This window comes from Oncorhynchus keta, chromosome 25 (assembly GCF_023373465.1).
Source record: "Oncorhynchus keta strain PuntledgeMale-10-30-2019 chromosome 25, Oket_V2, whole genome shotgun sequence".
Lineage (NCBI taxonomy): Eukaryota > Metazoa > Chordata > Actinopteri > Salmoniformes > Salmonidae > Oncorhynchus > Oncorhynchus keta.
In genome coordinates this window covers 1,198,924-1,225,159 of record NC_068445.1, presented here as the reverse complement: position 1 = coordinate 1,225,159, position 26,236 = coordinate 1,198,924, and the positions used below count along the sequence as shown (strand labels likewise).

At 42.6% G+C, this 26,236-nt stretch overlaps 1 protein-coding gene across 6 annotated transcripts in view; it reads right to left on the bottom strand.

Moving 5' to 3' along the window:
- Positions 1–224: 224 nt before the first annotated feature.
- Positions 225–26,236, bottom strand: part of LOC118357993 (semaphorin-6A) — an 88,112-nt gene continuing 62,100 nt past the window's right edge. For 3 of the 6 annotated variants that reach the window (XM_035735322.2, XM_035735321.2, XM_052478477.1), the window contains exons 10-20: positions 25,873–26,090; positions 25,031–25,162; positions 24,148–24,303; positions 22,864–23,037; positions 21,849–21,989; positions 21,605–21,682; positions 19,559–19,617; positions 18,932–18,952; positions 18,717–18,758; positions 16,514–16,669; positions 225–3,724 (exon numbers count right to left, since the gene is read on the bottom strand). In XM_035735322.2, coding sequence (XP_035591215.1) covers positions 2,607–3,724; positions 16,514–16,669; positions 18,717–18,758; positions 18,932–18,952; positions 19,559–19,617; positions 21,605–21,682; positions 21,849–21,989; positions 22,864–23,037; positions 24,148–24,303; positions 25,031–25,162; positions 25,873–26,090 — 2,295 coding nt within the window. In that variant the 3' untranslated portion in view covers positions 225–2,606. The remainder of the gene's footprint in view (positions 3,725–16,513; positions 16,670–18,716; positions 18,759–18,931; positions 18,953–19,558; positions 19,618–21,604; positions 21,683–21,848; positions 21,990–22,863; positions 23,038–24,147; positions 24,304–25,030; positions 25,163–25,872; positions 26,091–26,236) is intronic. The other 3 variants (XM_035735325.2, XM_035735323.2, XM_035735326.2) reach the window with 3 other exon arrangements.

Here is a 26,236-nt window from a genome sequence, read left to right as displayed (position 1 = left end):
AAATACTGCCAATAATTCTCCAAAATATCTTGGATCAACATAACGTAGGTTTTAAAGTGCTACCTCTTGTACTCTAAGCATAAATAAGAACCATATCACGGAAGTTAGCTGTATTTTCCCATAAGTTAAAAGCATTTATCTTTTATCTGTTCTGTTGTACTATCAGAGCAAGTATCTTTTTTTTATAGCATGTTTTGCTCTCAAATCATGGAAATACAACCATCTTCATGACAATATATATTTTTTTATTACATTTTGCATTTATTAAAGAGAATGTTTTTTACAACATACATAAGCTGTGAATCAGATGTTAAATGGAGTGGGGCAAAAAACCTTGTGACATCACAATATCTTACAAGCTTACAAAGTTCAAAACGAGTTGAGTCTGTCTCAGTTGCATCTAGCAGTGTATAGCAAGGGTGAAAGACAAAGGCACACACACCAAAGAGACACACTGTCCACAGTAGCCATGTAGACCGTGGCTAGAGATGCAATCTGCACTATTGGGGTGGAAAGTTCAAATGACCTTCCCTTTACTAAACCTAATCTGATCATGATGCATGTCGCAGTTGCTGCAATCGAACCCTATAAGCATCTATGTACACGTTAGTTCAATTAACACATACTGTATATGCCTCAAACGTGGAAATATCCTACTTGTTCTTCTTGCATTGGCTGTGGATGAGAAATAGTTGGCTTTCCTCCATTGTAAATGGAAATCTGCTTGAGATCAAGAAACTCACCTATCTACACACAATACTAAAGGAGTGCTCTGTTGATTTGGGGAAATGTGATCAATAAAAATGTGATCAGATTGGTCAATGAAACTGTCATTCATAAGACCTTGATAAAGAGAGTTAGTACAAATTAAATTACTCTAATAGTCCCGGAACATGTGTTTTTAAAAAACATCTCCTAATATTTTTTTTTTTACTCTTTTCTATCACAGGAACCAGCCTGCTTTTCACTGCCTAGAAACTGAATTGTTATCAGGTACACTAGGAACCTGGTGCCATGTCTGTACAGTATACTGGTGTGTTTTTCATATGTTAGTGTTTGATTATTGCTGTGCACCAGCAAGACCCAAAGAGGCCATTTCAAGAACAAACATTAATCCCTCCAATCAAACAGCAAAGTAAAAAATTCAACACACAACAACATCATCGACACTGCCAGCACAACAAAAAGGGTTGCTTTAAGCGCATCGTTGGCACTATCTGAAATGAACCACAAAGAAGAATATGTCGGTATATTTCTAGGGAACAGAATTACAACAAGATCACATTCTTTATTTGCCTTTATCAAACCAGTGAAAGACGACATAAGAAAATACAAAGAGGAGACATAGTTACCAGCTAAAGAAAATGTCACTACTCAGGGTGTAAGGCACAACTTTACATGTGGAAGAGAAACAGGCTATCAACAGATCTAATTCAATCAGAGGACTGCGTGACGCGCCAAGAGAAAACAAGACATTTCAGTACCTGCCAAAATGGCCGCTCTCCACACCTGGCAGAGCGCCCAACATCCCCACGCTTCTCGTTTTCATTCCACGTTTTATTCCCTTTGCACTTTTATATGCAAGAGTGAACCTTGTTAATACACAGTGAGCCAGAAGCCAACCGGGAGAGAGAGACTGACTGCAAAACCACAGTGCCAAACGTATGTAGATGCCCATGGAGGAGTGATCGAGGGAGTGAGTTTCAGGAGTTCTGTTTTTTGTATTTTTCTGACTTCTTTAACATGGGAGGTTCTGCTCCATCGTGTAGGTCCCATCTGGCACAGTTAAATAAATATACCCTCCATTCAGAGGTCACATATATCCCAAGCTTCAAAAACCCAAGGCGCTAGAAGACCTAGTGGACCTTTTGTGTCAAGAAAGTTGTACTGGCTCCAGTTGATTGACTTTAAATAATTTCATTATTGATTAATTCATATTTTAAATAACTCTTCTTTATGAGCCTAAAATGTCAGTATTTTCTTCAAAAGCACTTATTAAAAATAAATACAACAAGCTATTACTATTAACAGTCATGTGTTATTCAGTAACCAATGCAGTAGAAGATTCTCAGACCAAGGCTTTTTTCAACCAACGCAGAACTTGATTGCTGTGTCCAGTAGCTGTAACACTGAGAGGCATTTCACAGTTTTCCACGTAAACTGAAGCTGTCATTCCAGTCAGAGCTCGCTGTGCCCAAGTGCTTGCTGGGAGAACACCCCAGTCCTCACTATATAATTGCTTCCCTTTACTCTCACTGTCTATGTGTGCGTTTAGCAGTCAGTTAAGAAAACAAAACATCAGTCAACTCATAGTGTTCAAAAGTCCAACACAGCCACCGTCTTGTATGCTACAGGGGTGACATGTTGCTTGTCAATTAAATATTCATGAAAGTAATTTTCTTCTCAGTAGCAAGTGTTCCGTGTTTCTGAGGAACTGGGAGTCAACAGCCTGAGCTCAACATCAACCATTTGTGGAATATTTACACATATATAAAAGAAACAAAAAACTTTTAAAAAGTGTGTTGTGTTTGCAGTGTTGTGTTTTGCTGTACAAGGACAAAAGGAGATGCAATTGTGTTTCCTGTTCTGTATTCTGAGCGTGCTGATTATGTGCAGGAGTCATTGGAATTTACTTTCGTTGAGAGGGACACTAAAGAGGGTTTGGGCGGTACGTCAGGCTTGACGTGTTTGACCCCGGTCCGGGGCAATGAACCATAAGAGCTCATGCTGGGCTGTCGGGAGTGGGACATCCCCTGGGAATTCATATGCATGGAGTCCACCCTCTGTGGGGCGGGGGGCGGCGACTCCACGTGGTTAAAACTTTGGTGTCTGGACAGGTGAGAGGAGTTGGACGAGTTGGTGTTGTGCTTTTTGAGGGCAGAGCCTTTCTGGGCACTCATCGGGTAGCCCCGCTTGTACTCATGGCCATAGACGGAGGAGTGCACCTCGAGCCGCTTGCCCATCTGGGGCACGGCAGGGGGGATGGTGAGGGAGGCCTCCCTTTGGGGCACTCGGGGCGGCAGTCCGTCGCTCTCCACCAGGTTGAGGCTGTGGCAGGGGCTCTTTAGGGACTTGTACTCCAGTGTGGCACCCTGGTCACCCAGGCTCATCTGGCTGAGGTCGCTGTGGTGGGGCTGCTCTACATACTCATGCTGGTAGGGCTGCTGATGCTGGTGCTGTGGCAGGGGAAGCACTACCACACTGGGGATGTGGCCTGGAGAGGCCCTCAAGGGCAGGTCAGTGGGGATGACTGGGGAGCCCATGGTTTGCAGGTCCTTGGTGCAGGCATTGATCAGATTCTGGTTCCTCTCCCACTCGCGGCTTCCCCGGCTGGGCTTGCGTCGGGGCTGCATGGGGGTGGACTCTGGGGTGGGCATGCCAGCCAGGTCCAGGTGGTGCTGGTCGGCTTTGATCAGAATCTTACCATTGGTGAGGCGGCCGTTGTGCATGAGCGGGGTGAGGATGGCCTCAGGGCGACTGTCCTTGGCCCCGGTCTCAAACAGGCCTGTCAACTTGGTCACGCTGTTCATGGAGCCCCTCCTGTCGTGGTCTTTGTCCTTACGCCCAGACAGCTCAATGTCTCGTCGCCGGTGGTCACACACACAGTAGACGAGGATACCAGAGAAGATGGCACCCATGGCGAAGGCCATGATGACAGCGATGGCCAGCAGTGTGACAGGGACCAGCTGGTCACGCCCCTTCTGGTAACTCTCGCGGATAACTCCTGCAAAGACAAGGATGAAATTATTACAAATATATCAGCAAATTAATTAGTGATCAGTGATATAGGTGAAAATCAAATGGTTAAATTAATTGATGAATAAAGCACAAATAATAACGAAGCATTTGTCCTATTTCCAGCGTTCAAAGGGAAAGCTTATTTTCTTTGATGCAAATGGTACTCGTTTTATATGGCTATGATACAATCTCATATATCAGAGAATATATTGCATTTATGATTAGACCTCCAAATCAAAGGAGCTGTGTCATAAATGTCTTAGAGGTCACTTTCCAGGACAATCCATTTAAAAAAAAAGAGGAGAGAAAAAAAGACAGGCGGTTATGGGCTACTAAAGTGATGATTCAATAAAAGTGCAGCAGAAGAGATGACAAGCATCTTGGCAAAGAAAGGGAGGGAGAAGATACTGCATCAAGTGAAACGGCAGTGGGTTGTCTTTACTAAAAATGGGCCAGCTCCATTAGAAGTCCTCTTCACTATAAACATGGAGAGCGAAATGATAACCTCCAACTCCTTGATGAAAGTGTTCCCCAATGCCCATCCATGTTACAGAGCCTTCAGAACTACCACTACCAGAATTACTCACATCATATGTATATACTGTATTTTAAACCTATTACACCTTGCCTATGCCGCTCGGCCATCAATCATCCATATATTTATATGCACATATTCTCATTCACCCCTTTAGATCTGTGTGTATAAGGTAGTTGTTGGGAAATTGTTAGACTACTTGTTAGATATGACTGCACTGTTGGAACTAGAAGAACAAGCGTTTCGCTACATTCACATTTACATCTGCTAACCATGTGTATGTGACCAATAAAAATGGATTTGACTTGACTTATTCCACATTTTGTTGTGTTACAGCCTGAATTCAAAATACATTTTTGGATGGATTTTTTTTCACCCATCTACACACAATACCCCATAATGACAAAGTGAAAACAGATTTATTGAAAAGGAAATATCTCATTTACATAAGTATTCACACCCCCGAGTCAATACTTTGTACAAGCACTTTTGGCATGATTACAGCTGAGAGTCTTTCTGGGTAAGCTTTTCACACCTGGATTGTGCAACATTTTCCCATTATTCATAAAAAAATGCTTCAAGCTCTGTCAAATTGTTTGTTGATCATTGCTAGACAACCATTTTCAGGACTTGCCAAATATTTTCAAGTAGATTTACGTCAAAACTGTAACTCAGCAACTCAAGTACTTTCACTGTCTTCTTGGTAAGCAACTCCACTGTAGATTTGTCCTTGTGTTTTAGGTTATTGTCCTAGTGAAATGTGAATTGTTCTCCCAGTGTCTGGTGGAAGGCAGACTGAACCAGGTTTCTTCTAGGATTTTGCCTGTGCTTAGCTCCAGTGTAGATTTGGCCTTGTGTTTTAGGTTATTGTCCTGCTGAAAGGTGAATTCATCTCCCAGTGTCTGGTGGAAAGAAAACTGAATCCTCTAGGATTTTGCCTGTGCTTACCTAAAATAATAATAATAATAATAAATAAAATAAAATAAAAAACTCCTCAGTCCTTAACGATTACAAGCATACCCATAACATGATACAGTAACCACAATGTTTTAAAATATGGAGAGTAGTACTCAATAATGTGTATTGGATTTGCCTCAAACATAACAATTTGTATTCAAGACAAAAAGTGAATTGCTTTGCCACATGTTTTAATTCTGTACAGGCTTCCTTCTTTTCACTCTGTCAATTAGGTTAGTATTGTGGAGTAACTACAATGTTTTTGTTGAGCCATTCTCAGTTTTCTCCTATCACAGCCATTAAACTCTGTAACTGTTTAAAGTCACCATTGGCATCATGGTGAAATCACTGAGCGGTTTCCTTCCTCTCCGGCAACTGAGTTAAGAAAGACACCTGTAGCTTTGTAGTGACTGGGTGTATTGATACACCATCCAAAGTGTAATTAATAACCATGCTCAAAGAGATATTCAATGTCTGCTTTTTTTTATTTGTACCTTTCTACCAATGGGAGCCCTTCTTTGCGAGGCAATGGATAACCTCCCTGATCTTTGTGGTTGAAACTGTATTTGAAATTAACCGCTCGACTGAGGGACCTTACAGATAATTGTATGTGTGGGGTACGGAGATGAGATAGCCATTCAAAAATAATTTCAAACACTATTATTGCACATTGAGTGAGTTCATGCAACTTATGAGACTTGTTAAGCACATTTTTACTCCTGAACTTATTTAGGCTTGCCATAACAAAGGGGCTGTATACTTATTGACTCAATACATTTCAGTTTTTCATTTCTTATTAATTTGTTTTAAAAAATCCACTCCAATTTAGGCCTGTTGGTCTCTAAATTATTGTCTTGTGACTGAAATTACATCTGGAGATGTTGTTATATTTGAGAAGTGTTTGACTGAAACTTTTGACTTATAGATAAATATTTTGTCCCAAAAAATGTGTGTGCCGTTTTCTGGCAGTACTGGCTCATTCCATTATAATCCTTCTAACACATAAATACATATGTCTCTGCCTCACTTGCTTACTTTTGGAAGGACATGGAAAACTTTGTTAGAAAACTTTAGTTACATTGAATTGAAGCATATTAATCGTCCACAATTGTGCAGTTCAAAGAGTTGGATTTGACTTGAGAACAACACAGTCAGAGGGCTGAGAATGTCAGACCTAAGCATCCATTGATGAGAGAGGAGTGCTATGGAGCTGGCAGTTCGTCTTCTCACTGTGTAGGAAGAGGGTTAAGGCATTTCTCAACCAGCAGTGACTTGGTCTCCATCAAACATAGCTCTCCTGCCTAGAGCAACTAGGGGGGATTTAAAAACAACCCCAAGGCCTCCCGAGACCTTTGAAGATTTATATCTTTCATGTATGAAGTCAATTGTTTCTCATCCTAACTACAAAGAGGGCGCAACCATAAAGGACACTAGGCCTCAGACAAATCAGAAGAAGGCAGTCTTTTAAATCAAGGTGGCTTTATTCATTTGAAGGGCTCATTCATCAAGGAAACTGACAATCAACTTTTTACTACTAGAATGTTCTTGGATGACCTTGAGCCCCAGAATATCAAGGACAGTGTTGAGGCTTGACATTTACAGTAACTTCAAAACCCTTGACTTTTTCCACATTTTGGTGTGTTACAAAGTGGGATTAAAAGGGATTTAATTGTCTTTTTTTTTACAACGATCTACACAAAACACTATTTAATGTCAAAGTGGGAGAAAAAAAATCTAACATAAAAACAGCTGAGTCACCTTTCTGTCAAGTTGGTTGTTGATCATTGCTCGTCATTTTCAAGTCTAGCCATAGATTATCAAGCAAATTTAAGTCAAAACTTTAACCAGACCACTCAGCAACACTCAGGAACATTCAAATGTACAACTCCAGTGTACATTTGGCCTTGTGTTTTAGGTTATTGTCCTGCTGAAAAGGGAATTTGTCTCCCAGTGTCTGTTGGAAAGCATTGTGAACCAGGGTTTCCTCTAGAATTTTGCCTGTGCTTAGCTCTATTCTGTTTCTTTTTATCCTAAAAAACTCCCTAGTCCTTGCAGATGACAAGCATACCCATATCATGATGCAGCCATCACCAAGCTTGGAAATATGATGAGTGGTACTCGGTGATGTGTTGTGTTTGCCCCAAACATAACACTCCGTATTCAGGACATAAAGTTAATTTCTTTGCCACATTCTTTGCAGTTTTACTTCCGTATATTTTTGCTAACAGGATGCATGTTTTGAAATATTTGTATTCTGTACAGGCATCCTTCTTCCCACACTGTCATTTAGGTTAGAAACGGAGTAACTACAACGTTGTTAATCCATTCTCAATTTTCTTCTATCATAGCCATTAAACTCTGTAACCATTTTAAAGTCACCGTTGGCCTCATGGTGAAATCCCTGAGTGGTTTCCTTTATATGCATGCAACTTATTATGTAACTTGTTAAGCCCATTTTTACTCCTGAACGTATTTAGGCTTGCCATAACACAGGGGTTTAAAACTTATTTAGCTTTTCCGTTTTCATTCATTTGTAAATATTAAAAAATATATAATCCACTTTGACATTATGGGGTATTGTGTGTAGGCCAGTGACATAAAATCTCTATTTAATACATTTTAAATTCAGGCTGTGACACACAAAATGTGGAAAAAGTCAAGGGGTGTGAAAACTTTCTGAAGGCTCTGTAAAGCAATTTTAATTATTCAATTGCCTATAAATGTGTTCTTATCCAAGGTGACTAATATCATCTAGTTTTGACTCTCAGTGTCAGATTGCAGTGTGAATAGCCACCAGGAGAATACATTTCCTGTCCAACAATCTAATTTGAATTTCATACCTCCAAAAGCCTTGACACAGATATTTAATACGCATTCCTACGTGTCAAAACAACCCAGCACTTCCTTGTAAAATGAGAAACATTGTTATCTAGTCTGACAGAGATGTGTGAACATTCTCATAGACAGTCTTTTAATCTGTGTAGCTAGTGGAACCCAGTTGTTGCTTATACTGCCTGCTTTGTCTGGGCAGACTTCAAAGCCACTTGTACTACATAGCATGGTTGTCCAGAGCTGTAACCTCTACATACACAGGCATTGTCTGAAAACGATAAAATCTCAATCTCACTGAAATGTGTTCATTGATGTGCAACTGCCACTCGCTGAAAGACTAAACGGTGCAAACACAAAACACAGTACATACCCCGTTGACTGGAAGGGAGGATGAAAGGAAATGCTTTGAGGTTACAGTACATCTACCATGCCTTGGAGAGAACCCATTTCTGTGTTCAAAGATTACGGTTGTGGTCATGGTTGTCTTTTCAACTTGGAGGAAGAGGCAGACCATCACATCCAGCTAACTATGTTCACACCATTTGGATCTATTCCGCATCTGCTAGTATTATATGGATGAATCAGCAAAAACGAGTTAATGCTATTATCTCACCACCCAACTCAGGCACCACCAATGTATTAACCTCCCAAGATCAAGGAAATTCGCCTACTCTCCAGTACTCCAGTAACTGTAAGGTGGGAGTGCTTTGCTTTACTGAAACATGGCTAGATGGTTCGATAAAAAACGCTAAGATTGAAGATAAAAATTATGTTGTAATTAGAATAGACTGCAATCGCAAAGGCAGGGGAGTTTGTACTTATGTAAGGTCAGAGATTGGGTTCAACTACAGATTTAGATTTAAGCCATGATGAGACTGAAGCTGTGTTGCTGGACATTCTATTACCAAAATGCAAACCCATTATAGTCAGAACCTGTTACAGACTACAAGACCAGTTTATGAATTGTTGGAGGAAACTTGCTCCAACTGTACAGATTTTGGTAAGTCAGAGGTTATTGTTACTGGTGATTTTAATACAGACATGCTTAAAAAGGACAATGTTACTTTTAAAGCTTTTAAGAATGGTTTGAATCTGTTTGCCTTACACCAGCTGATTAATGAGCCCACCAAAACCATAATTGAACTTGTGTTGGTGTCGGATAGATAAAGGATGTCAAACAGTGGGGATGTAAAATATGGGCTCAGTGATCATCCCATCCTTTTTTGTAGTAGGAAGGTTCAGAAAACAGTTTTTTAATTGTCATAACTCAATAAAAACGTGGTCTATGAAGAACTATAGTGCAGATGCTTTTGTTAATTGTTTGAGCAAATTGGACTGGTTTACTGTATTGAAAATGCAATGAGGTGGAAAATACCTGGGGAAATTTTTAATAATTGTTTTTAGATGCTGTTGACAAGCTGGCTCCAGATAAACATTTTTTGAATTAAGCAAAGAACAGAACCATGGCTAAACAACAATATTTTAAAGACAATTAAGCTAAGAAATGAACTCTTTCTGGAGTTCAGGAAATCCAAGGCAGATTACGTTTTTATAGACTATAAGAAATTATGAAATGAGGCTAACAGGATGATAGAGAAGGCCAAGAAAGATTGTTTTAATGACAAAATAGGTGAGAACAGGAGCAATCTGAGTAAAATATGGATGTGTCTGAAGCTGTTAGGTTACACTAACAGATTAAAGAACAAAGCTTGAAATCTTAGCCTGGACGTTGGAGGAAAGGTTACATCAGACAAGACCATGTTTGCAGACAGTCTGAAAAGCTTCCTAACAACTATAGTTAAGTTACCTTGTCAATCAGGTTGTTATTTAAAATATATATATATTTAACCTTTATTTAACTAAGAACAAATTCTTATTTACAATGATGGCCTACCCCGGCCAAACACGGGCGCCGCTGGGCCAACTGTGCGCCGCCCTATGGGACTCCCAATCACGGCAGGATGTGGTACAGCCTGGATGGGGAGCGTCAATTCTAGCAGTTTCGAGTTTTAATCGAAAAAGTGTCTGAGTCAACTGTGCTAAAGAAGCTGAAAGAACTTAACCATTCCAAAGGAATTGACCTTGACAACATGAAATCTGCCTGTACATGTGACCTTTTCCTCTATGCAGATACACTACCATTCAAAAGTTTGGGGTCACTTAGAAATGTCCTTGTTTTTGAAAGAGAAGCTAATTTTTGGTCCATTAAAATAACATCAAATTGATCAGAAACGCAGTGTGGTCATTGTTAATGTTGGAAATGATTATTGTAGCTGGAAACGACTGATTTTTAATGGAATATCTACATAGGCGTACAAAGGCCCATTATCAACAACCATCACTCCTGTGTTCCAATGGCACGTTGTGTTAGTTAATCCTAGTTTATCATTTTAAAAGGCTAAATTGATAATTAAAAACCCCTTTTGCAATTATGTTAGCACAGCTGAATACTGTTGTTCTGATTAAAGAAGCAATAAAACTGGCCTTCTTTAGACTCGTTGAGTATCTGGAGCATCAGCATTTGTGGGTTCGATTACATGCTCAAAATGTCCAGAAACAAATAACTTTCTTCTGAAACTAGTATAAGTCTATTCTTGTTCAGAGAAATGAAGGCTATTTCATGTGAGAAATTGCTAAAAAACTGAAGATCTTGTACAACGCTGTGTACTACTCCCTTCACAGAACAGCGCAAACTGGCCCTTACAAGAATAGAAAGAGGAGTGGAAGGCCCCGGTGCACAACTGAGCAAGAGGACAAGTACTAGTTTGAGAAACAGACACCTCACAAGTCCTCAACTGGCAGCTTCATTAAATAGTCCCCGCAAAACATCAGTCTCAACGTCAATAGTGAAGAGGCGACTCCAGGATGCTGGCCTTCTGGTATACCAACCCTTTCGACATCCAAGCATACCCTGAAGACATGCTTTGTCCACCAAGAGCCAATGTAAGAGGGAACACTTGACCATAAACCGATTCATGATAGGAATTGTTATGGGCATATTTGATACTTCACTGAATTCATACACAATCAAATATGACTGTATTTATATATTCTCTCTGCTAAGCTACACAATATATGTATATGTAACTCTTTAGTCGGAGGCTCGGAAAGGCTATCTCTCTAGTTCAGGGGTGTCAAACTCATTTGCCCGTGAGCAGTATTTGGTCTTTACAGAGGTCCGGAGGGCCGCACTGAAAATTCTTTCAATTTCTTTGCTGTCAAAATTAGCAAAACAATAGTAATCTATAAAAAAAAAAAGATCATCGATGCTCCCTGACTATCCAGCTTTTGTTTCGGGATTCTTAGCAACCTGGAAAGAGTGAAGAGATGTAAGTCCAATCAAATTTCTTCAGTTTCCATTTGTGCTCTAGTTGAATGGGCATATATCCTTCTCTGTTGGCTGCGTTTACATAGGCAGCCCAATTTTAATATTTTTTCCAACTAATTGGTCTTTTGACCAATCACATCAGATCTTTTCACATCAGCCTTGGAGTCATGGCTACATGCACATATGCACCTATAACGACTAAATTTGTCAAACATTTACAACTGAAAGACCACCGATTTATGATCAAGAGCATTGTGCTCAAGCTAAGCATGTGAAGATCTATTCAGATCAAACTTATGCTGCGGAAATTATTCATTAATTTAATTGCAGTGCAATTTACAGTGAATAATTTAAAGAGAGAGAGTTGGGTTTAAATGTAAGACCACCTTATAAAAAGACAAAGAGGCTGCAGAGGCACTGTACTGTGTGTGGTCTCTGACACAAAGGAAAAGGACAACCTAGCGGGGCAACATAATGCAAGCAAATTGGGAGAAAGGAAACCCGTGGCTTGAAGCTTGACATAAAAGGCGGAAGTGCGCAAATGTAAAAGTAACAGGTCATATTATTTTTTCAGACTTCTGCAACCAATATTTCTGAGAAGTCTAAAGAAATGATACTTAAAGTACCAGTCAAAAGTTTGGAATCACCAACTCATTCTGTCACGCCCCTGACCTTAGATATATCTGTTTTCTATATATTTTGGTTAGGTCAGGGTTTGACTAGGGTGGATAATCTGGTTTTTTGTTTGTCTAGGGTTTTTGTATGTCTATGTTGGCCTGATATAGTTCCCAATCATTGTCTCTGATTGGGCATCATATTTAGGCAGCCCTTTTTCCCACTTTCTGGTGTGGGATCTTGTCTCCAGTTAGGTGCCTGTGTGCACACTAGTAGCGTCACGTTTCGGTCGGTCGTTTGTTTGTTTTGTTTTGGTGAGTTTCAGTTCATTCAAAATATGTGGAACTCTATTCACGCTGCACCTTGGTCTCATCATTAAGACTATCATGACACATTCAAGGCATTTTCTTGATTTTTATTATTTTCTACATTGTGGAATAATAGTGAAAACATCAAAACCATGAAATAACACATATGGAATCATGTAGTAACCAAAAATGTGTTAAACAAATCAAAATATATTTTAGATTTTAGATTCTTCAAAGGAGACACCCTTTGCCTTGATGAAATCTTTGCACACTCTTCTCTCAAACAGCTTCACCTGGAATGCATTTCCAACAGTCTTGAAGGAGTTCCCACATATGCTGAGCACTTGTTGGCTGCTTTCCTTCATTCTGCAGTCAAACTCATCCCAAACCATCTCAATTGGGTTGTCATGTGATTGTGGGGGCCAGGTCATCTGATGCAGCACTCCATCACTCTCCTTATTGATCAAATAGCCCTTACACAGCCTGGCGATGTGTTGGTTCATTGTCCTGATGAAAAACAAATGAGAGTCCCACTAAGCGCAAATCAGATGGGATGGTGTATCACTGCTGAATTCTGTGGTAGCCATGCTGGTTAAGTGTGCCTTGAATTCTAAATAAATCACAGACTGCATCACCAGAAAAGCACCCCCACACCATCACACCTCCTCCTCCAACCCTCCCTAACCCAGATGACGCTAGGCCAATTGTGCGTCGCCCCATGGACCTCCCGGTCGCGGGCGGCTGCGACAGAGCCTGTGCTGCGATGCAGTGCCCTAGACCACTGCGCAACCTGGGAGACCCACAAATGAACTTTTAACAGGGCACACCTGCTAATTGAAATGCATTCCAGGTGATGATGAAGCTGGTTGAGAGAATGCCAAGAATTTGCAAAGCTGTCATCAAGGCAAAGGGTGGCTACTTTGAAAAATCTCAAATATAAAATATATTTAGATTTATTTAACGCTTTTTTGGTTACTACATGATTCAGTATGTGTTATTTCATAGTTTTGATATCTTCACTATTATTCTAACATGTAGAAAATAGTAAAATATAGAAAAACCCTTGAATAAGTAGGTGTGTTCAGACTCGTACTGTATATAGACTCAATAGGAGACGTCATACCATTGTTTCTCCCAGTTCACCTAAATATTACATTGCAGTATATACAATCAGAGTAATTATGTTATTTAGACATTACAATACAGTAAATTAGATCGCTGAGCAGTGAAGACCTCATTTCTATTATTCCCTTTATTCAGAATTTCCTAGTAGACTTGCCAGCCTGATAATGGTGAGTGTTCAAACTGAAATTGCATTTTGGCACAGTAATTGGCACCAATCCAAGGTTGTGCCCCTATCATGCCACTCTCCTTGGTACACAGGTGCCAGTCAACTGAAGCTGAAAATAACCGATCTAGATGCAACTTGCTAACTGTCTGTCTATTCCAAGTATAAATTGCCAACACTGAAGGCAGTGAAGAAACATCAGAATTGGGCTGCCTGTCTAAACATATCCAATGATGTTCCTGTGTAACTTCATGGGGTTAAACAATGCAACACAAAATATGTATCCATGGAAGGATTAGAACAGTGACTATGCAACAGACGACCAAGGCCACAGAGCGACGGGAGAGAATTACCCCTCCCTCCCTCCCTCCCTCCCTCCCTCCCTCTGCTTCCCACCTTCCCCCTCGCCCTGTCTGGATAGCTTTTGTAATGAACCCATAAATTGGAGAGACACACAGAAATGGCCACAGGTCGGCGGGGCAGAGGGAGAGAGGGGGAGGACGGGACTCATTGCCTCAGACAGGGCAGGGCAGGGCAGGGCAGGGCAGGGCAGGGCAGGGCAGGGCAGGGCAGGGCAGGGCAGGGCAGGGCAGGGCAGGGCAGGGGATAGATAGATAGATAGATAGATAGATAGATAGATAGATAGATAGATAGATAGATAGATAGATAGATAGATAGATAGATAGATAGATAGATAGATAGATAGATAGATAGATAGATAGATAGATAGATAGATAGATCGATCGATATGACTTCAGTTGGTAGAGGGTAGGATGCTCTATAAATATGGTTAGTAATACATTTGCACTACATAAGGTACAGCCTTGGAACATTCCATCTCGACAGATGAAAGGTCCTGTGGAAGGGAGACTGTTCACAATGGTAGCAGATGGTGGTGCGGGGGGAGGTAGGGGGAGGGAGGGTCGCAGGAGAGAGAGGTGGGATATCACAAGGATAGATGAGCCCAGACACAACGGTGCTCAAATGTACTGGGACGGCAAACCAAGCAACATTGGTGCTCTTTTCTGGCAGAGGGTGAACTATTAAATATCCACAGTGCGGATACTCATTATTTTACCATTCTAATCATTCCAATGTGTTGCCCGAATACATATTGGTACTGTAATATTCATTAACAGCTCCCACAAATGAGTGAGCTTCAAAATAGAAAGTTGGAATTTTATATCATTTTAATTGCAAGCAAGGATTAATCTGGGGGCTCAGAATTTGGGGAGTTATACCTCTGCAATATTTATAGTTTAATTTGTTTAATTAATGTCAATGCAACTACATTTGATCAAAACATCTGGTGCTGAAGAATTCAGATTTCCCTGTACTGTATGTACAGTATTCATGTTCATTTGGCTAAGATGGAGGTTTAATGACTCTATGGTTATGCTTTGAGACAGTGGCTGTCATACCCTATATACCTTAATGTGTTAGATTGGCCCTCAGCACCATGTTTTCACAGTACATTTGGCACCTGGAGCTAGGAATGAGAAGAGAAGTGCACCTGCACATGGGAAAGAGGGATAAGGACATAAGGAGATGAGTACTGTTGAAAGGGGTGCTCAATTGCCATGCAGCGATGGTTTAAGCTGCATGAAGGCAAAATGGAGCTTAATACATCAAAGTAATCCTCGCAAGAACATAAATAGTCAAGCCAGAGTTTAAAAACCAAGCCATGAAAACAGTCACAGAACCAAAACAGACAATATCATCAGAGCTCACTTTCATAGCAAAAATAAAAAACCCCAGCTGGAGCTGAAACTGAACTCATAATACAGAGAGACAAGCTGCAAAAGTGACGTTGAAAAGAAAATAGAGAAAAATACTGTGAGAAGCTCGAGTTTGAATGTGAGCCCTTGTTGCTGTTAACTCGGTTGCCATGATGGACGGGGCCAGCCAGGACCCAGGTAACAGCAACGCGGGTAGCAACACCACGGTGATGCTGTTTAAGCATGCCGTATTCTCTGCCACCATTGTGTCTGTCTGGTCTGCCGATACAGGTGTCTGCTTCCAGCTTCCAGAGAGGAAAGCGACAGGAGAGAGACAGCTAGCTCACTGAGCTTCATCTAGACTGCATCACCATTCTCCACCCTTCCAGTCTTTTCTCACAATTTCCATCATGGATGGTGACAATGATAATGGAGGAAACTCCCTCCAGTCAATATTTTCACCAATGCTTTCAAATTTGTGATGGGAAGTGCTCACTCCAGGAGAAGGGTGGAGAATTGTGACCCATCCCTACAGTACAACCCCAGAGACCTCACACACTGCCACGTACCAACGAGAGAGAGAGAGAGAGATAGACTCCTCCTCCCTGATGACCTCGCCCTAACACACACAGTCCTCCAGCTGTACTCCTCATTGGTGTGTGTGTGTGTGTTTTGTGGATATCTATGAGACCACCTCTAATCATCCTTATTGATTATCAATATCTACTCATGGTAACCACTCATCTAATAAGATGACTCGGGTAATGGAACTTCTAATGGTTTTCCTGCTCTATTACAGTACATGACATTGATCATGCCAGTGTAATCATGGCTGTGTTTTCTCCAGGCATCTTTATGTGTCTGGGTTTCAAGTGACCTTGAGCCAGCTGGGATGTTAAGACAGCAAAAAAAAGGGCATTCAATGTCATGTCCCTGCACAAGATAAAACTGGGGCCATCTTCTTGTGGAAATAAATACAGTGAAATCTTCCTTTTTTTTCCTGAAGCGTAATGGTCTGTATATTACATCTCCTCAGGGACATTAGAGTCTTTGTTTAATAAATCTCTCTCTCCGGGGTGTGGCAATTTGTTCTCTCCTGACACTGTTTCAGTTCTGGGCTAGTCAGCTGGAAGCAGACACAGTAAATCTCATCCCTGCCACAGGAGAAATGGACTTTTCTATTCCAAGGCTTACCATTGGCATCCTGCTGGGTCTGAGAGGGTACTGCCATATAGGGGTCCCTGTTATCTGAGGGCATGGGGGTGTCCGCCTGCTCCACCATGCCGCCCCGACCCAGTGGTCCTCCTGCAGGGGGATGGGCCGTGGTGGGGAATGGGAGGGTGGGATGGTCTGCCGGGCACAACACATGTTAAACTCTCCTCACACTCTCTCTCACACAGATGTGCATACGCACACACACCCACACACACTCGAGGAGCAGATGGGCTGTGCGAAGCTACAAGACAGTGTGCCTGCCTAGTGAGGTGACCCTGGACAACTGATTACTGGACTCTGTATCTCCAGGGAGCTGTGGCCTTGCAGGAAGGGAGAGATAGAGAGTCTCTGAGGAGAGGAGAACCTTTCCTCACTCACATGTCATGCTGCCGCTGGCAAGAACTGAACCACCTCTCACACAATCACCTCAGGGAAGTATACATTTGATATGAAGAGCAAGAAAAAGCCCTATCCCTCCCTAACAATCCTCCCTTCTCTTCACGTCCCAGGCTCTCCTCTACCCGTTACGTTTCAATGTCAATCTATCAGCTATATTTAGTAGAGCGCTTTGTAAAAAGACCAACTTCAAGACCAAATTAATTACGAGGGGTAAGATATTAATGTCCTCTAACCTAAATTACCCTTCGGATTACACTCCTTAATGAAACCCTGCACTGCTGGTCTATCGCTGGCCACAGTTTAAACAGGACTAAAATTAGACCCTACCATACTCCGTTATTTTTCTATGTTGTATCAACATCAATATTCGTTCCACCTCCGCCTTAAGTTCCAGTCTGTATATTTTGGTGGCGCCTCTGACAATAAAACCATATAAATCACATTATCATCCCCACGTCGCTGCTGTTTAGAGCAATAATTTGAGGCTACTCCCAGGCGGTGAGCGGCCATACTGTAATCAACAGCTCGTATGTTAATCAGACCAGCTCACAGTAAACCATTTTAACACGCTTTCTCACGAGTGGTGGTTGCGGATAGAGAGGCTGGTGGGGGAGGGGGAGCAGTGGTAGGGGGCCGGGATTGTTGCTGTTGGTCTTCCATGCGCAACAGCCCCGCAGCCTCCGCGTGGCAATCATTAAAATAATTTATTTAACAATGCACCGTGGGCTAAGAGATTAGCGTGACAGGACTATTTTATCATTCATTTTCCACGGCCAGGGGAAGTGCAATTCAGGCAGATGACACACATACGGAGTCGGAGGATCAGCTCCTTGGAAAAGAAAATCCTAAACTGCCGACTTGTGCTGATACCTTTTTTATAAATTAATTAGAGGCAGTGGCTTGTCAGGGGGGGGCATTTGCAGTTACATTTAAATATTATATCAACAGTCTGTGTCGGAACCTGAAATGCTTGGGTTTGACTGCGTCAAAAACACAGTCAGACCTTGGGGTGAATAAACACACTACTGTTGAGCTGCATTGAAATAGCAAACAATTTGTATTTGACCCGAAATCTGACAGGAAGAAATGGGGGAAATGGGGGAGAAACACATGGGGTTGAAAAGAAGGAGTGTGGAGGGGTATTTCTGGAATGACTTCAAAACAATTGCTATTCTTGTCATTCCTTATGGGAGTGTGAATCTTGTACAGCTCAAGTGTGATGTGTGAGGTGCAATGGAAGACTGTGACATCACTGCAGGCTAACCAATACTTTTAAAATAATTTTTCTTCATAAGCCTGGGGGGTAAATGGTTTCAATCAACCAGCACCAAGAATCAAGCATAAACACACTCAATCGTGTAAGTGTGGAATTTAATTATGCAGTCTGTCTGCGTGTGTATTCATGCTGTAGCCTAAACTAGTGGTATTGTGCAGCACGGCTGTGGGTTTGTATGAAAAATGTTGCTGCTTCTTATGTCAGCCTTTGTCAACAACCCTCCATCTTTTCCATGTGCCCTGATGAGTCTAGTCAACCACAGTGAACCTCGGAGGCCTTTTCTATTAAAAACAAGATCCATCCAATTAGGGAAAAAAGGTCAGGACAAATCAATACTATTGCATTGCAGTCCAGGGATCTTTCACAGTAGAGCAGGCCAGGGCAGGAGGAGGGTGGAGGGGAGAGAAGGGCTGGACTCTGAACACGAGGGAGTGGATTTAGGGAGGGCGCTAGAAGCTACAGTACTACACGTTAAAACAGACTGGGGGAAAACAAAAGTAAACTGACCATGGCGAGCCCTTTCATGACCATGAGGACTGGACTGAACATCTACAGAAAGAAAAGGAATGAATTCAATTAAAGCTCAGTTCGTTTAGTCACCTGTGAAATAGTGGGCAGGGCTTAATTTTGGGGTAAGAGCAAAGAATTGATAGAAGTGAAGAGCTGAAAATAAATAAGGTTGAGGGTAGGTATCATCTTGTTAATTTAGTGTGGTTACTTACCGTTGAGGGCCACAAACGTATCTAAAAAGTCAAAGGAAAGATGTGTCAATGTTTTCAAAGAGCAAAAGCTAAACCTGCAAGATGAATGATACATTGGCATGATCATTCAATAGCTTTCCATTCATCTCTCTAAAGTAATTGAAGATCGTAACTGAAGATAGGAATTATTATCCATTGTGATTTATTGTGCTTCTCTGGTTAAAGGATTGTGAAGTGCTTGTTTTCTTGTTTTCTTGTAATTAATTGCTATTAACCAGAAACTAACACAGAGCTATGTGCTCTACTCTAGTCTATACAAACAATTGTTGTGTAAGCCTCTTTAGTGATGTATTTTTATTTTATTTAACCTTTATTTAACTAGGCATGGAGCTGTGTGTGTGTGTGTGTGTGTGTGTGTGTGTGTGTGTGTGTGTGTGTGTGTGTGTGTGTGTGTGTGTGTGTGTGTGTGTGTGTGTGTGTGTGTGTGTGTGTGTGTGTGCGTGCGTGCGTGCGTGCGTGCGTGCGTGCGTGCGTGTGTGTGTGTGATGTGTGTATTTTCTGCTGTTTGTGGTGGGGTGAAAGACCTGTCCCTATCCTGTAGGACAGAGGCACATTGAGCCCAGATCAACAGGGAAGAGGCCTGCTTACTTTGGCAGTCTCCCAGTCCATCTGTGTTGCCATGCTCCACGTCCTGCTCGAAGGCCGATCTGCATAATTAACAGAGACATCATGGTGAAATACTGAGCACAGGCCTGGACAGATCTGGACTCACACAGGATGAGCACAGGCACAATCAGCCAGGAGGACAACCCTACTGTATACCATCACTATCGATATAGGTCTACGGTCCAATAATCTAATCACACACATCGGGACCAGCGGCCAGGCCAATGAGGAGGAAGGAAGGTGGACACTAGGGCAGCGGAAGCTCTAGTGAAAGAGATGCCATTTTCTCCCAGCCATGCTCAGCTCAGAGCCGACTTTCCTGAAGGACCACCGACCATGCAGTGAAACAGAGCAGCCAACTGTCAGAGAGATTACAGTCACGGATGACAGCCCACACTCCGTAAATCACTGCTCACAATCAGAACGTGGATCATGCTCGACACAGGCCAGTCTACAAGGCTTCAAACCAGAAGAAGGATCTTAATCAAATAATTTTGAAATGCACAACAAAATCCATCTCTTGGTATCTCCTAATCTGCTAATCTGATTTGCCTATCATAGACACATAGTCACGAACCAGACGCACAGTTGCATGAACAAAACCTTAAAACCTTTCCACACACATTCTGCATAGTTTTTAATCTGATCTCGATTTATCTAGCATTGGCTTTCTCAGGGAATACGCAAGAGGGAGGTGCAAGTGGGAACCTGTTATTATACGATAGTACAGGTGTTAGCATGGGGAGGAATAGTCAACAGCAGAACCACATCATATGCAAGCTGGTCAGGGGGAATATGCAGGTGACGAGGGACCAATCTGTTTTCAGACATTAAAAGAGGCATCTTGACATGAAAGATCTGGAAAATCATCCCCCAAGTCCAGATGGTTGTGGAGAGGGAGAAAGATAGAGAGAGAGAGGGGGGAGAGGGGGAACGAGAGAGGGAAAAGAGAGAGAGAGTAAGCGCATGACAGGGAGTTGTGAGACTAAGAGATCAGAGAGGGGTGGAGAGGCCCGGGCTTTAGTTATAATAGAGAGAGAGTAATGAGCATGAGAGACCAATCAGAGAGAGGGATTAAATTCATTTAACATCAAAAGATTATGACTTCATCTGTAAAATTGGTTTCCACCCACAGAGAGAGAGAGAGAGAAGAGAGAGAGAGAGAGAGAGAGAGAGAGAGAGAGAGAGAGAGAGAGAGAGACAGACAGACAGACAGACAGACAGACAGACAGACAGACAGACAGAGAGACAGAGAGACAGAGAGAGAGAGAGAGAGAGAGAGAGAGAGAGAGAGAGAGAGAGAGAGAGAGAGAGAGAGAGGGAGCGAGAGAGAGACGGAGCGAGAGAGAGAGAGAAACTGAGTCTCTCCAGGGGCTGTTTGTATTAAGGCCTTTTGTTAAACACTGGGACGTGTCCGTCCAAATGCTATCAATAGCTCGCCACAAAACCAACAGATAATAGCTCTCGAATCCCCACTCACTCACTTCTAAATATTGTACAGTAAAAAGTGAGGTCATCTAACCTCCTAATGCCTCTGTCTACTCAATTTCCAAAGTGGAAACTCAATCAGAACAGTCGAGAGGCCCGGGCTTTAGGAATTATAATAGGATATCGTAATGTAGCATGCGAGACCAATCATTTGCCTGGGATTAAATTCATTTAACATCAAAAGCTGTTCCTTTATTATGACTTCATCTGTAAAATTGGTTTCCACCCACAGAAACCTCACATGCTGTTTGTTCCAAATGCATCTCGTTCTGTGTCATAAACATAGCTACAAATTATGGTGACCATCAACCCCCAGTCTCAGTCCCAGCCTCAGCGCCAGAGCAAATATCCCTTTCCTTCCATCAGCCTTTCCAATGGCCATTTCAGCTAGAAGAAAATATAGAGCACCACAAAAAATGTGACTAATCATAGAAACTGCAACTGTATAGATAGAGTGAAGTCATTGAGGTCACCAGTCAACACATGGCACAGATCGTATTATGACTACTGTATATGATAGTGGAATGAGCAGGAACATACTTTGGGTCGAGCACCACCTGTCTGCATGCTCCTTCGGACACCCAGCCGCAGTAGGGATCCCTGGAGGCAATACATGATCTGGAGGAAACACACCACAGACACACACAGCTGTCATCACAGTGTGTATCTTCACAGCCTTTCTTTTACTTTCCTGATGACTGATTAGTTATGACATTACAAATGCATTACAAAAGCCCTGAATCTAAGAGGATGGATGGATGCAGGGTTTTATTTCTGAACCTACTTCTTGCATTTGCCATGCCTCTCACAGCGAGAGAGCGGCACCTTGACCACACAGGAGGTGAAGGCCACAAACAGAGAGTGGCCCTGGTTGTCGATCTGCATGCTGACGATACGTTTGTCGTCCACACCATCGATGCTGCACCTGGATGAGGAGTTAGAGTTAGCGACAAGGCAGAGAGAGAGACAGACAGACAGATGAATGGCATGAGTTGTCAACACTAACAGAGCACTTAAAACAGCTCCAGTCTTTGTTGATAGGAGCTCAAAGCCCCACCCAAGCCTCTTTGTCTGCGGGGTATAAGAGAGCCCCACGCTAATCCCCCTGTGCAGAGCATCCATCTACCCCAGAGGAGGGATTTACCTCCAGCCCTGCATTAGAGCCCTCAATTAGAGCTTATAGTCCATCTACACTATGTAATGAGCGGTGGGCAAACCCAGATCCTGATCCAACCCAGCAAGACAGCGCTATTCACTCAGACCAGATGGTTGCGGGCCAGAGACTGCTCTGCCCATGCTACGAAGACAGGGTGAGAGGGAAAGGGGGGGCTCGTACTTTATTCCAGACCCACCCATGTCACGTGACGCTATGATGTTGGATAACAAACGCTCGTCACCTTGAAAGCCCTGCCTCTCATCCCCGCTCTCTAACTCTACCCCATCATCAGGCCTGTCAAGTAAATATTTGCATTGGCAAGGCCCAGGCATAATTTTACCTAATTTACTTCCATTCCAAATATTTCAAAAGCCCCTTCATAATATATTAAGGAGAGATCTCAGTCTGGCTTTAAAGACTAACACAGTCCCTCTCTGTTTTCTTTAATCATCCTGCATTTGTAAGAGTAAAGCCTTGCGGTCTGAGCCCCCGTTACTGAAGCTCCAGGGCCGGCTCTTTAATTTAAGAGCTGTGGTCAGTGCAGTGTAACCTGATGAAACGCTTTAAATGATAGAGTAGCCATGTGGTGGGCTGGGGTAGTGCTGCTGGTTTAGTTAGCATGGCTGGCTAATGGAATACACACTTATCCGGGTTATACACGTTGAGCTCCTCCAGAAAGAGACTGTCATTCAGCAAACCGCTGTTCATCTTGGCCAGGAATTTCAGAATGATCCCCTTCTCCGAGCCCAGGAAAACGACAGTGTGATTCCGATAGGGTCCCGCAGCGTTGTCCACGGAGATCCGGGTGAGCCGGTATCTGGAAGGGATATGAAGTACCGTGAATAACACATTTATGGATTTCCTGATTTAATTTTTGGGGCTGAACTCCACTGAGTGTTATCTAGAAGAATATCCAATTACATTTCGACCATGGAGCTCCTAGTGTTATCACAAGGATGTATAATTTGCAGATCCATATGCAAATACATTTTCATAGCTATTCATTCAGTGAGATGGAAATGATTAAAGACATTATTCAGTAAATTAAGGACTCCACATCCCCTCCATCTGGCTGTTTAAAGACATCTCTTCTTTACAAAGGGTCACAAGATATAAAACAGATGCCTGAACACTGGAAGATAGAAAACAATGCCTGGAACGCTGGAATGAGAGCACAAGATGATTTTACATTTACCGGAGTAAATGCACACATCACAATCAAATTAATGAGAAGAGGCCTTCTCTCCCACTCAGACTGTTTGGTTTGAAATGACATTGAATGTCTGTGTTCACTATGCCCATGCTTTTGTACCATAAACAATAACATTAAGTATTACATGGTTCTGTCCTATTAAGAATAACAACAACCTCAAGAACTATGCCCATGATTTAGTCCCATAATGGGAAATCTTAAGAGGGACAATCTACAGATTGTGACTGGCTAGGTGCTGGAACCTACTGTACATCAGGGAACGGAATAGGTTTTCATAGTTGATAGGATTTTATAGTCCACTCCAATTTGTAACAAAAGCTTGAATTCATAGATGTCCCTTTGGGGAATAGATGAGATGAAGTCCTATTACAGAGTCAGTTTGCAGTTGACTTCCTGTGTCAGAGTCATACTACACACAGAGGCTGTGACATAGATACTAAAAACCGCCTCTCCACCATATGCCCTCATAAAAGTGACTGCTTTAGGCTTGTAAAATGTTTTTAACTGCTGACATTGCATGTAACATAACACTTTGCTATGTGCCCTGCCGTTTAAATCGCAAATGTTACGGCAATGTATTTATTTAAAGATTCCACCGGTTATTACAAATAGTAATGCATAATGCACGCATGACGTTGATGAACTCCACCCACAACCCAGACCTACCTAGCAAGCTAGCTAGCGTACCATCCTAGCTAGTGATGCTATACTCACCGCACCATGGTCTTGAGAAACCAGGGCCTGTTAGCGATAGAGGGCACAGCTTCATCCATGAGAGGGTGCTGCTTGATGAAGTTCAGGGTGTCGTCAGGGAACTCGTTGGACACCTTGTACTTCTCTAAGGACGGCGTGCCAGCACAGCACCCGGGCCTGAAGTGGATGAAAGCAGCAGGGAATCAAACAGGTGAGAGTCCGAGAGCGGCCATTTGATCTCTTTATAAGGGCAGAGGAGCAGAGGACAGGGGCCCTGTAAAAGTGAAGCTGCCTTTGATAGGAGATCCGCTCAAAGACATCTCACCTCTCGACAGCCATAAAAAAAAAAGAGTTTTAATGTACTACGCGACACCCAGGCCAAAGATTCCACCAGGTTATCCACAGTGAATTCAATCTCTTTTCCAAGGTAGACGCTGCAGAATGCAATAAGGTCTACAGTACATAAAGAGAGCACCAGAGACAGATCAGTCGGGGAGACGATGACACATGGCATGTCTGCTGCTGCAGAGGAGACAGTTGAAAAAAAACTGGGCAACATTGTGAAAACTCCCTTCTGTTTGTCTGCTGATAACGTTGACAGAAATGAAATTGAATAAACGAGACGTGGATTTCCGATCTCATTAACACCTGACCTTGTTTTACACAAACACATCATTTTATGCTAATCACCAGGGGTGGTATCCTGTTGCTCACCACACCATCAGCCATATGGGGATATACACCACTTACGATCCCCCTCCACAGATCTCGGTTTTTAGAGGAAAAGAGCTGCTCTTTGCTGGGTAATTAGGAACACAGAGATGGAGATTTATCAAGCTGGTGCATTTGTAGAACTAGGCAGCCATCTGGAATATGATCTCATGCATGGGGGGGGGGGGCATACCTTGGTTTTGGAACTTTATCCTCAGGAACAGGTGTCCAGGTGGAATCAGGAGACTTCTGCTCTTTGAAACGTCCCATGAACGCATTGGCCACCTCAGCCATGTCATAGGCGCAGACGGCCGACCCAGGAATGCTGTATAAACATCCCACCCCCCCAAACAAACAAAAAAAAAATCCTCAGTCCGATTGTTAGGACCACTCTGTGCAAACTGTGCATAGCATAGCTCTGAATCACTATTTCCCAGTCATTTCTTATGGGCATTTCAGCTGCCTTGGCATTAAGAGACAGCATGTACAAGGACAGGATTGTGACGGTTACAGAGCTGTTATTCTGTTAACCTCGTGGCCAAGGCTGTACATCTTAGTAATCAGCCAGCGTTGGCTATGTACAGAGCGAGAGGCAAGCCATGCTGCCAAGGAACTTGGTTAAATGAATGGCTAATAAATCCTGAATGCTACCTCTAGTCAAAATCTGTTCCCTCTCATTTCGCTCGCTAACTGCGACTCATGCCCGGATCAAATTCGCTTATAGAAATTCCAAGCCGCTTCATTGACTTTTAATGCCCATTAAACCATGCTCAATTGCATTGTCACAAGCAATTGTCTTATTGCCTAAAAACCACCATAAAATGGGAATTACAATATGTAGCAACTCTACTGCTCATTTGTAATTTCAATTTAGATAAAAACCCACACTTAAATGATTCTACGTTCTCAATATGAATAACGCAGGAATGACATTACGCACCTGACCAAAGGGCACACAACTATTGTGACAGTGAATTACACGCTGGGGTGGCCTGGGAAATTGATTTCCGTCTGTGTGTCTGCCGGCCCTCGTACCTGTTGTAAGGTGTGGAGAAGGTTGCCATGACAACGTCGCGTCCGTTGATGTGGATGACGTCGGTGACGGCCTGCAGAATGTTGAAGTAGAAGTGGGAGTCTCCCGGGATGGAGCAGTTGAGACGGGTCTTGAGGAAGGACGTCCACTGTTTCTCCAGAACTCTCTGGGAGCCGCCCCGGTCGTTCTTACACACCCTGGCCACACGGGGGAACACCACCTGCACAACGCACACACACTCAGTGGATATTTCAGACACACCCAGTTTCACGTTTTAAGTTTTAGTCGTCTTATGCACGGGATACGCATGACATACACCGTCCAACAAAACGCCCTACTTGCAGTTTCCTGTCAACAATGCGACAT